We start from the raw sequence: 12798 nt of genomic DNA, 5'->3' as shown, positions 1-12798 counted from the left end.
CCGCGCACACCACCCTTCCTCCCCCGCAAGAAGGCCGCCCCCAGAAGCTTATGTGGAAGGCTCGGTTTCCATGACAACAGACTTCAGGCGCTGGCAGACGCTTGACCCGCTCCAGGAGTACACAGGATGTCCAGAGACAGCCACCCCCACCCTGCCGCTGGGCATGCCCTCACCCTCACCGACCCGGCCTGATAACCCTAGTGGGTCTTTCTATCCTTCCGCGCCTTCTGGCCTTTCCTCCCACTCTGTTGCCTGCAGCTTTGGCAGCAGCAACCTCCAATCCATCTTTCCTTGGAGGCGGCGGGAGGTGGGCTAGGCCAGTAGTAAAAGCGCCGAGAAAGGAGGGAGGCCGTTTGGTTTGCGGGTAATCCGATGTCAATCCGATGTCCGGCGTGCCCTCTGTCCCCTGGACGCCCCCCTCCCCCTTTCCTGCACACACGCAAGGAAGCGGCGAACCCTGCGTTTCCATGGCTTTGCTACAGAGTGTAACCTAGAATGTGAATTCCAGATGGGAAATCAGGGGCAAGCTGTTCACTGGGCTTCTGGCATTCCCTCCCTCCCACCCTCGCGGCATTCCCAAGCCCCCTGAGGTGGGGGGAGGGGTGGGGGTGGAAGAGGGCGGGCAAAGGAGAGTCCACCCTCCTCCCGCGCAGCCGGGAGGGCGCTCAGAGTGGTCACTTGAGCAGGGAAGGGGCGGAACTCGGGAAGCGTCCACGGCCCCCGCTCCAGCTCTGTGTTCAGCGCGCGCCGCCCCCTCGCACGGGTCTGCTCTTCTGCCTGGAGACAGCGGCAGACAACTGCGCACTGCCACGTCGCGCTCAGAAATCCCTCCTCCACTGCGGACCCGCAAGCCGATTACACACACAGTGTACAGTCCCACAGGCACCATTACGGTCAACCAGACACCTATTATATGTGCACAATCGTGCTGCACGCATACACAGCCGCATTTAACAATTATACACAGATACTCAGGCAGTGACACAAAACCAAGACGCAACACAATCATCGCCTCCCGATCCCGCTCTTCTAGCATACTACTCTGAGTTCATCACTTCATCCATACACGCCAGGAGCCCCCATCTCTTACACAGAAACAGCCCACCTTTCAGAAGAAACCTTTTAATTTTTCAAAGAAAAAAAAGCCATATAAATATTAGAGTATAAAACTTGCGTGAGACACAGGAAGGGGGTGGGGTTGGGAGCTACGTGACTATGCAAAGAGAAGCGCTTAGAGGAGTCAGTACGCGGGAAGGGGGTCGCCGCAGCGCGTGGACACAGCACAAAACACAGCACGGGCCGCCGCGGGCGGGTTCGGGGACAGACGGCTGCGCGGAGCCGGCCGCCCGCTCGCCATCACGGAAAAATACGCCGCACTATACACTATTGGTTATTCTACACCAGCCGAAAGAGGGAGGGGGTTCCTATACTAAATAAGGGCCGGAGTGGGGTTCTCGAGAAGCCCCGCTGGGTGAGCGGGACCCCGGGGGCAGAGGGGTGAGCAGAGGAAGATCTATGCACAAGGAGGCACTGGGGGACTTTAACCAGGCTCTGGCCACGAGGGGGCGGACTGGGGGCCTGGGCAGTGGCCTTCACAGAGAAGGAATGGCACCTGGCAAGGTGAAGGGCTGGGGCCGCTGGGGCAGGAGGCGCCCTGTGGAGAAGCCCTGATCTCAGGCTGACACTTTCTGTCCACTTGGTCCCTGCTCTAGCTCCCGTCCTTCCCAACCCAGGGACCAAAAATAGCTGAGCGGGCCCCTCCCTCCCTACTGGGGCCACACGGATCCTTCCACAGAAGCACCTCTGGAGTACCCAGCACCCACAGAGGCCCCTCTGACCTCTCCAGGGGACCTGTCCCAATCCTGTTCAGAGCTGCCTTGGACCACAAGGCCAGTTCAAACCCACCGGTTCTGGAAGCTCAGCCCAACGCTGGCTGCCAGGCTGCCCTGTACATGGGAGATGAGGGTCCAGCCTGGGGCATGGCTTCTGGCTGGAACCTGGGGATCTGGTCGGTACCCTGGGGCATACAGAGCCTCCTGCAAGACCCTGTTAACTGACAGGACCAAGCTTTGTCCACCCTCCATCCACACCCACACCCTTCTTTATCTTAGCACCCCACACTGTCTCAGAACATGCAGTGGGGTCTCTTGTTTGGGGAGGGGGAAGTCACAGCATGCAGTGGGAACATTAAATGATGACAAACAGAACAGAACAGAGGACTGGTCCCCAGGGTGTTGGGAAGAGGCATGGTAGCAGAATGCCCTCCCTAAATCCAGCAAGCATCAGTACCATGGGAATGGTGACCATGTCTCCCAAAAACTTGAGCTTGGTCTCAGGTTCTGGAAGGAGGCGAAGGGACTGGCACCAAACCATGCTTTTGGGGCAAGTTTGAGAATTGAAGGAGAGGTCAAGAAGTCATGATGCCCTTCCAACTCTTTAGAACTATGAGCCTTTTTAGGTCACCAGGTACCTCAACACCCCAACCACCTTAAGAAAGAGAAGGGTGGTGTAGGCAGGAGGGAGGTCGGGGATGGGCCTGATTGAATTTGTAAGATGGAGGAGTTCAGCTGTAACTGAAGGGGGTGTGATAAATGGTGTCTACACAAACCCCACTACCCCCATGGGCACAGCAAGTGATTGGATGGGGGTTCCCAGCAGAACTCCCTTTGCATATTCAATTCCCTGGGGGCAGGGGTGGGGGGTGTTGACCGGGCACTTGTTTCCATTTCCCAAGGGGAGCACGGCCTGGGCCCCTACCAGTTTCCTGGGGGTGAGCCCTGAAATCCGAGGCTTGGGCACAGGTAGGGAGAGGCTGGACTGGTTGGGGAGGGAGGCTGCCCTGTGGCTTTGGGCCTGGCCTCCATGTTACTTCTTTTCCTTCTTGCCTGACTTCTTCTTGTTGCCATTGCCCCCTGCCGGGGCCTTGCCATCACGCTTGCCAGCTGCGTTGGTCAGAGTGGCGTTGCTGCCAGGGATGTAGACATTCTGGCGGTAGTCGGGCACATGCTGCAGGGTGAACTGGGGCCCGTAGCGGGCACTCAAGCCCATGGTGCCGGTGCCCCCTCCCAGGGTGGAGCTCCCATCAGCGGCTTCTGCAGAGACAAGGGAAGGTCAGGGGCTAAACCTCAGGGTCCCCAAGTCCCTCTCTTCTAGCACCAGCAGGGACAGCAGTGGACATGCCATCCTGACCCACAAGGGTAGAACTAAGAGGCTCCAGAGTGGCCACCTAGGTTTGTTTTCCCAGCTCTTTTACCTACTAGCCAAGCCTTCCTTAACCTCCCTGTGTCTCCTCAGATTTCTGAATTGCAAAATGAGAATAATAAAGGTACCTACCTCCTCTGGTTTGGTGAAGGCTAACCAGGATTACAAGCACGTTGTAACTGAGATTACATACATCAAGCACCTGGAATAGTGCCCACTGCCTGGCGAGGGCATCAAACACGCTAGCCATCATCTCTCTCCAGGCTGAGACTTGGCTCTTGAGCCCCTGCCCCAGCCTTTCTCGGGGCAGCCTCTCTGGTCTCCATGCTAGACCTCCATGGTTCCTGCAGGTTCCTAGCCTGTTTCACCCAGTGCCAAGCACAGAGTGGGCACTGAGTCATTCTGTTTTGAGTGAGGGGTGGGGGCTCCTCCAGGGATTCATTTCAGAACAGCAATTGATGCCTACTCTGTGCCAGGGACCTTGCTAGATGCTGCGTGTGCATGATGGTGTCTAACCTGCACGCAACACTCCAGGGAGGTGTGTGGTAGTACCCTGCTATAGAGGTGAGAGAAGTCAGGGTCAGAGGAGGTAAAAGACTTGCCCGAGGCCACACCAGCCAGGACAGGGGGGTGGGGAGGGGTGGGGGTGAGGCCTAAGTACATCCTAGGTGTAGCTGTAGGGTATGGTCACCACCAGCAGAGGCCTGAACCTCATCACTACTCTGAGGGTGAAGAAGGGGAGAGGCTGAGAAGATGATGACTGACCAACTGTCTTAGGTCCAATGTGGCCCCAGGCTCACAATGGCAGAGTAGGTGACATCACAGAGCCCGGCTTCCTGCTCTGCACAAGGAGAAACTGGGGTCCCGAGGACTGCAAGTTCCCTGGGAGCTTGACAGAATCACAGCCTCTCAGAATCTGCATTTGAACACCGTATCCAGGTGACACGTGGCTCCAGGTGATGTGTGGCACATTGAAGGGAGAGAAATACAGAAGACCCTACTTCACTGAGGTTTTGTGAGGATTCCAGGAGAAAGTGCTTCACGCAGTGCCTGGGCACTTAGAGAGAGCTCACTGAAGGCTTGCTGTTGCCAAAATCACCATCACCCTCATCACTGTCACCGTCACCATACCGGGTGTCACGGCTTCTCCCCTCCATGCCCCCTACCTCCAGGGGGTTAAAAAAAAAAAAGAACACCACAGGGTTTTGATGACTCCGCTGAGTTCAGGACGGCTCCTGTTGGAGTCCTCTGGCAGCTAGAGAGTTAAAGCCCCAGAACGCCCAGCCCAGACCTGTCCAGCAGAAGGGCTCCCAACTGGCCTTCCTCTATCCCCACCCTAGACCCTGGAAGTGCACAGGGAGAGTGACTAAACCCAGAGAGGCTGAGTAATCCTGGGACATCAACCAAGGATTGAGAAATAGAGAGACAGGAAATATTTTCATAGAACAGCATCAGAGGGGGAGGGACGCAAGGGAAAGCAAAGGAGAGAGGAGCCCCAGTCTTTCCGCCTCTTCATTCCAGGCTCAGGTTTCCACAACCTCCATTTCAAGTCCCAAATCCCTACGTCTGGGGCCTTCAAGGGGCGGGGAAGTGGGCTGGGTGGGAGGGAGCAGAGCCCACTTCCTTCTCTCTTTCCCCTAGCCCTTTCATTCCACTGACATTTCTACATTTTCTCTAATTAACTCCAGGAGGGAGCCGGTCCTCCACCGCCCCGCCCCTCCCTGCTGTCTGGGAATATAAGTGTTGGGGGGAGGGGCCCAGATCTAGCTTCAAGAGCCAGGGTTCCCAAGTGATTTAGGGGCAAAGAGGGGAGACGTCAGAGGCGCCAGTGAGAGAGAGAGAGGGGGAGAGATGGGCACCAAAAGGGGGAAGGGAGGCAGAAATAGAAAGATAGGAAGGGCGGGATTGGATAACTGGAAGCTAGGCCCACCCACATCCTACAACACACCCAGGATCTCTAAGAAGCACCCGAGCAGACAAAAATGACAAAGCCTGCCCCTGCCACCCCCTCCCTAGAAGCACAGACCTGATGTCGGCCTGCGTTATGGGATGCACTGAGGTGGGGCTAGCCAGGAGGGAAGAAGATTGGGAAACCCAGGGTGTAACACAGAAACAGGCCAGCCTGGAATTCTGTCCGGTCAGCTCTGCCACTAAGAGCCAGCCATATGACCTTGACCAAGGTCCTGTCTGACCCCAACCTCAGTTGGACAGCAGGCTCTCATCTTCTGGAGAATCAAGTCTGCAGAAGGGCACCTCCTTCTACCCTGCAAGACTTAGTTTGGGCAGGAACTGGGATCTTCCCTGAGCACAAGGAGAAACAGACTCTGAAGAGCAGCAAGGAAGAGGTTAAGGCACTGCCTGCCTCCACTCCCCTCTCCCACTCCAGCCTCACCTCAGGGAAACGGCTCCCAGCCCCAGCGTTCCCCCTCTGCCCTGCCGTCCCTACCCAGGGGCTGAAGGCAGAAGCTCCAAACAGCCCGGAAGGCCTGCTCACTCACCAGGGTGGGAGCCACAGACCGCAGCCTCCTGGAGAGCACACCTTCCCCTCAAATGTTTATGTAAAAAGCCTCCCAAGGTACTTATTCTCCCCACTCACTCGCCCTCAGCGGCCCCACAGGCCTGGCTGGGCTGGACTCCAGGAACCTCTCTGACTCCAGGGCCAGGAATCGGGTGTGAAAGTGAGAGTAGGGCCTGAGCCTGCCACCTCCACCCCCAGGGTCCATCCCCCAGGGCCAGGGTTTACTCCCGGGTCAGGCCCTGTGTGGGCTGGAGGGTGGAACCCTGACAGGGCAGGCAGCCTTCGGTGACCCCAGGGACCTCCTGGGAGGGTCTGGGGCTATAAATACTGACTCCGTTTCTGTTTTTAAAATCTGGATTTAGGCTAAAAAGGCTGCTTCCTGGCTTTAGGGTTTAAAGCCACAACAGCTAAATATACCTTACTGTCTGTTTACTTCCCTCAAGAGTCCAACTTGGCGTCTTCTCAGACCCCACCACCTGCGTCTCTCATACTCAGGGTCTGGCCTCTCTAGAATTACAGCAGCCCCCGCCCCACTGCCCCTCCCCACCCCCTGAACCTAGGCCAGCCCTGTCTTCCCAGAAGGCTGGTGCCCCTGCCGCTGCTCCCTTCCTCTTCATCAGCCATGGGCCTGGCCCCCACGGCCTCACAGACATCCAGGGAAGCCTTGTCAGACTAAACAAATGAAAATAAAGGGTGACCAGTTAAATGTGAATTTCATGTAAATTTTTTTTATTTTAGTATAGTTATGTCCCAGTTCTAACATTTGGGACCTACTTATGCTAAAATACTATTTGTTGTTAAAATTTAACTGGCCATCCTGTATTTTATCTGGAACCCCAATCTGGGAGAATAATGCAGCATTGAGAGAAACCTGTTCGCCTAAAAGGGAAACTGAGGCTGATGGAAAGGCAGACGTGGTTACTGGAGCAGACAGGGCATGAACTTAGGAGCAAGCTGGGTTAGAACCTCTAGTCTGCAGCTCAAAATGGGGGCCTTCGAGCAAGCAGCTTCTCAGTCCCCTCATCTGTCAAATGGAAGGACTCAGACCTGCCTTGCAGAGTTGTGAGAAGATCCACCGACATGAGGCCCACCAAGCTTGCTGAGCATGAGCTGGGGCAGCATGCAGGCATGACGGCAGCGATGACTGCTGTGCCTTTATCTGATTCTCCACTAACCAGGCCTCCAGAGACACTGGACAGTGGGGCTCTCAGCTCACTGAGTGAGGCCAGTGCCTGAGTCCTCCGCCAGCCTCCATGTAAGCCCAGGGTTAGTCGCTCCAGAAGCTAGTGCTTATTAAACAGGCATTATTCTAATTCTACCTTCCATCCCACCAAGGGTCAAAAGAGACCACCATCTATCAATTTTTACCACTGCGGACTTCCACGTACTTTCACCCCTGTGCCCTTCCTCTCTGCCAATCCTGTCCCGAGGCTCCTGTGACACTACAGTGAGAGCTGTTGTTCCTGGTCCGATGTTATAGTTAGTGAGACCGCAGCCCAGAGGGAACGAGTCACTTGCTGGAGGACTCGCAGCCAAGCGGTGGTGCCAGGACTGGAATCCAGGCCGGCCTGCCTCCAGAGCCTGCACTCTTCAGTACTAATGATGTCATTCTCCCTCCATGCCCAGGACTCTTGGCTGTCATCCCTGAGGAGTAGCATCACCTGAATCTCTATCGTTGAAGGTCTTTGTTACCTTGTGGGAAAACCAAAATCCTGCTCTGGAAGTGGGGGCAACAAAGAAAAAAGAGAAGGGGTCCCCACAGGTCCGGCGTGTGTTTCCTACTGGGAGTATCCACACCCACTTCCCTGGCTTCAGGGCGGGTACGGATCAGGCTGCAGGCCCCGGTACTCCATGCTTTGCCATATCGTTTCACTGAATCCTCACAGCAACCCTTTGAGGTCTCTGTTCCCACTTTCTTGATTGAGGAAACTGAAGTTTAGAGAGATTAATTGATCAAAGGCACAAAGATGGCAAGTGGCAGAGCTAGGACCCAACCTATAGGTGTCCCTTCTGGGGCAACACTTGTAAACACTGCTCCCTACTTCTCCTCCAAGGATCTTTCCTTGTTCACTCCCTCCGGGCATCCCAGAGCCCCCATCCCTCAGCTACTCTCTAATCTGTCTTTTCTGGAATTAAGGGCTGTGTAGACCAGCTGACGTATAGGCTGGAAGCCAGTCTCGGGGCACGGTGCTGTGGGATGCACCCCAGGACCCCAGGTCTCCCACTCCACACGTGTTGGCACAACTTACCACTGGCGGAGGCCAAGATCATGGCTTGTAGCATCTCTGTGTCGAACTGGTTGTTGGGCCAGGTGCCGGTTTCATCGCCATTTTGGGATCTGCAGAAAGAGTGGGCTGGTGAGCGTGCTCTCCCAAGCCACCCCACCCCGCCCTTCCTGTCCCCGCTCAGGGCCCCCAGATCTAGTGCCCAACCCCAGCTCTCACCCAAGACCTGCCCCTTTCAGCAAGGTAGGAGGGAGCTTACACAATCCTTCAGAAGCCAGACCCCACCTGCCAGTCCCCCAAATCAGCTTTCTACCTGTCGTTTCAGACACCATGGCCCTTGGAGGGAGCGGGCAGGACTCACTGCAAGCTGCATCCCCCGACCACTGCGAGGGAGCAGTGGCTCACAGTAAGGGAGAGCAGACCCTCTCCAGAGGACAGTGGAGGGTGGGAAACAGGAAAGAAGGTGCCACAGCTAGGGAAAGGCCTGAGAACCTAGACAGAACCCAAAGGCAGAGGCTGGGAGGCCCACGAGACGCTGGGGCTGGGGGAGAAGCTGCTAAAACTCAACCCTGATATGCTTTGGGGGCTCACTCAGGCCTCAGGATAAAATCCACAGGCGCCTGAGAACCAGCCCTTCCTATTTCCCAAGAACCCCACTCCCAGCATTCTATCGTGAACCCTTTCTGAGTCCCATTCCTGACTCCTTCACTCTCTCTTACCAGCTCCTTTTAGTCAGATACTGCTCCCTAGAATGCAAGCTTCTTACCTCTGCCTTGGCAACGTAAAGCGAATAAGTTTGTCAGAGGGGACCCCTGAGCCCACCCAGGCTGGGTTAGGTGCCTCTGCCGTGTTCCCACCCTCACTGGCTGCTCTGTGGCAGCTCTAGGCCCACAGGGACTGCCACTGTCCCACCCCCCTACCCACCCCTCCCCAAATCCGCTCCACCCACAGACCCAGTTCCTCGAGCTTTGGGAACAGGGCTGTGCCTGTTTCCTACTGAAGCACCTAGTTAACAACTTTAGATGCTCTAAACAGTGAGAAAAACACGAGGTGATTCATAATTGTTAAAAACGTTACCCTGAACTCTAAGGAATGGTACCCTGACCTGGACTTTTTCCCATAGTAATTTTACTCCTATGCTTTTAAGAGAATTTCCAAGGCTCAGATGATTTCCATTTTCGAGGGGAAGCGGAAGCAGCCTGACACAGTCTATTAGTTGACCTCTGCACTGTCTGGAACACTGAAATTCCTCAGTGAATGCTTGTTGCCTGAATTAATGAGGAGAGCCCTACTGAGAAAGTTAGGTCACTATGAGGTAAGAAGCATTTTGCACCAGGGGAGGGGCTGGAGGGCAGGCCCTGAAGGCAGGCCCTGAAGTTGGGGTGGGGGAGGGACGGAGTGTAAAAGTGTGTGTGTTTATCACGGTGGCCTGGCCAAGCAGAGTCAAGAACAGCTTTATGCTTTTTCCGAGGTCTGTCCTCGCTTGTGGTTTTTCCTGATCTGGAACTCAGGCAGCGGACGTGTCTAAGGCCCACCAGCTGCCGAGTGGCGCCCTCTTTGCTGTCACAGCAAAGGTAGAGTTAGGGCTGGAGGAGAAAGCAGGCAGGTCATTTCTCCCTCTGTAGAGTGGCAAGAGCTGGAACTCTGGATTCACTTATTCAACCAGTATTTATTGAGCAATTATTGTGTACCAGACACGGGGCTGGGTGCTGGGTTTGTAGCTGTGAACATGATTGAAATAGCCCGGTGTTCAGTCTCCAATGACAGGCTGATAGTAAATAATTACACGATCACTGAATTGTAATTGTGACAAGTGCCACAGAGGCAGAGAGCAGGGGTGTAAGAGAGTACTGACCTCATCGGGGTTAGGGAGCCAGTCAGTGCAGGCTTCCCCGAAGAAGAGACAGGGAGTTTAAATCTGAAGAAACCATCCAGGTGATCTGGAGAATGCCAGTCAAAGAAAAGTCGGAGGATAGAAAATCAATGCTCTGTAACTGCCGATGTAAAGACCAATTCAGGCAAGGTAGCAGTGAATACTTAAATATCACCCACAGATCACTGGCTAGTCACCAGCACTGTGAAAGCACCTTTGTAACACGGAGATCTGGGGGCACCGCTTTAACCCGGTGAACAAACTGAGCAACACTGACCATGAGACAAACCGACAACAAATGATTCCCAGCACAAAGAGCAGCGTCCCCCCCACAGTATTCCTACCAGACTGCGTGACCTGGCCCCATTGTGAGAAAATGATCCCCAAACACAGACTCTGGGATGTTTGGAAAGACAACTGGCCTGCAGTCTTTAAAACATGTCTATGTCATCACACACACACACACAAAACCTTCAAAAGGCAAGGAGGCTGTTTTAGATTAAAGGAGATGAAAGAGAGGTAACAAGCCAATGCAATTTACACTCCTTGATTGAATTCTGGCGTTAAAAAAAAACCAGGTTAAAAGGACATTTGGGGAATGTTTATGAAAATCTGCTAGTGGACTGTGTATTACTGCATTAATGTTAAAGTCTTCAAATGTGAGCATTCTTTTGTGGTTATGTATGAGAATGTTATTGTTATCAGGAGAGAGATACTGAAGTACTTCAAATGTTTTTAGGTCTGCAACTCTCAAATGGTTCAGGGTGTGTGTGTGTGCATGTCGCCAGAGAGAAAAGAGAAAATAAATGTACAAAATTTTAACGACTGATGAATCTAAGTTTAAAAGAGTATCTGGATGTTCATCATAGTATTCTTTCAACTTTAAGAGGTTTGAGCCATTTTAAAGTAAAAACTCGAGTGATACAGTAAAGTCAACTAGGAGAAGGGTAGTGTTGGAAGAGCTTTCCAAGCAAAAGGAGCAAAAAGCCCCAGCCTCTGAGGCTGGGCAAAGCTCAGCGAGCTCAAAGCACTAACAAAGCCAGTGTGGCTGCTACGGGACGTGGTGGTGGGGCTACAAAGTGTACACTGGAGATTGTGTTCTTATCCTAAGAGCTCTGGGAAATCTCTGAGGTATATAAAAGGGGGTTGTCAATTAAGTATTTAAAGATCACTGTTAAGGTAGGTAAACTCCTCCAACTTGAATTTTTTATTAAAATATTTTAGTTTCTTTTACTGTTACCTTCCAGATGTCTAAATCTCCAGTCTGTTGTACTGGTAATTTAACTCTGTAATAGAATAGTTTGCTGCCAACTCTTTATATTAAGTAATTTTAAAATATTTGTAATATTGTTGAGTGACTAATGAACCATTAAGTTCTTGGCATTAAAAAAAGAAGAAGATCACTGCTGCTCCCATGAGAAGACTGAGGGATGGGGGGCACCTCTGGGAGGGCAAGAGCCCAGTGATGGAGCCTCAGCCACCTCTGTCTCCATGACAACCCAGGAGTCCTCACTTGCAGGCAGACTGAGCTCTCCCTGGGCTCCCCTGGTGGGGCAGGGCTGAGGCAGGAGGGCTCAGGCTGAGACAAAGGGCCTAATGTGGATACAGTGGGGAGAGCAGATGGGGCGAGCAGCAGGGGGCTTGGAGCGGACAACAGGGTCAGACACCCTGTGCTGGTGGGTGATGGTGTTGAGGGAATGAAGGTGAGTGGAAAGGTGGGCCTGGAACCATGACAGACTGGGCGGGGCTGCGAGGAGGGTTCTTAGGAAATGACTGAAGGCTGGAGGCCAAGCACATGGGCAGGAGATGAGCAGAGAGAGAGTTCTTGTTGAGCCGTTTACTGAGAGCTTCTTATTTCTGGGTACTGGGCTGACTAAATTATATACATATTGTCTATTTCAGCCCAAGAAACACCCACAGGTAAGTGTTATTATCCTTATTTCCCAGCGGATGAAACCGGGGCTCAGAGAGGTTGAGAGACTTTCCCAAAACCACACAGCTGGCAAGAGGCAGCTGTTGTGAAATCACACAAAACTGGCCTAATGTGACTCCAAAGCCTCTGATCTTATACATAACAACATACTGGGCTTCAGGAGGGATGGGAACTCTTTCAGGATTTGAGGAACAGTGAAAAATAATAGTGAAGGAGACGGACTACATCTAACTGACCATTTTCCAAGTGTCAGTGCCTGTGACAGGCCCTAGGATTTAAGAGACGATATGATCTTGCCCTAAGGAGTTTGTATTCTGGTGTGCTGGGGGTGTGTGTGTGAGGGACAACCCCAGAGGCCAGGCTGCGGTTAAACGCTCCCTGCATCCTGCTCAAAACAAGGAGAAATATGGGGAAGTCACCCCTGACCTTAGCCTGGGCTTAACTGTGTTCAATCTAAGTGCATGTGTATCTTTTTAATGTAGTAAAAGCCTGTCTGTATCAGCTAAAATGTTTACCCATTAGAGAGGCTATTATGCAATAATTAAATGACTTATGAAGAACTTTTCTTATGATGTGGTGCAAAGAGAAAAAAAAAAACAGGCTACAATATTGATGGACAGTATGACCTCAATTACTAACAAAAACAAACAAAACTAGTGAGAAATATACTACTTGACTGGGATTAAAATGTGCTGATATCCTGTGAACAAGTCTGATCAGTTCGTCTAGATGATTAGATTTTAAAAAGCAGCAGTGGCAGAAACAAAAGCAACAGCAGAAAAAGCAAGAGCAGCCGCTTGCGCGTGCTAAGTGTACCAAGAAAAAAGTTTGAAATACATTTAAAAATATTAAGAGAGCTTAAGACATCAGACTCTCAAGCAGTTACAAAATGTGGACCTTAATTTGGATAAGCACACAAACAGGTTATCAGAGAGCAATATATAACTGGGGAAATCTGAATACAGACTAAGTATTTGATGATATTAATTAATATTATTATTACTATTAATCAATTACTTTTAGTGTTTGTGTGTTTAAAAAATGAATC

At 52.5% G+C, this 12798-nt stretch overlaps 1 protein-coding gene across 1 annotated transcript in view; it reads right to left on the bottom strand.

Moving 5' to 3' along the window:
* Window positions 1-1106: 1106 nt before the first annotated feature.
* Window positions 1107-12798, bottom strand: part of LOC102267002 (protocadherin gamma-B7) — a 100073-nt gene continuing 88381 nt past the window's right edge. The window contains 2 exon segments of the mRNA XM_070374497.1: window positions 1107-3092; window positions 7969-8057. Coding sequence (XP_070230598.1) covers window positions 2866-3092; window positions 7969-8057 — 316 coding nt within the window. The 3' untranslated portion in view covers window positions 1107-2865.

The sequence above is a fragment of the Bos mutus genome, chromosome 7 (assembly GCF_027580195.1).
Source record: "Bos mutus isolate GX-2022 chromosome 7, NWIPB_WYAK_1.1, whole genome shotgun sequence".
Classification (NCBI taxonomy): Eukaryota; Metazoa; Chordata; class Mammalia; order Artiodactyla; family Bovidae; genus Bos; species Bos mutus.
This window is presented reverse-complemented; position numbering and strand designations above follow the sequence as displayed.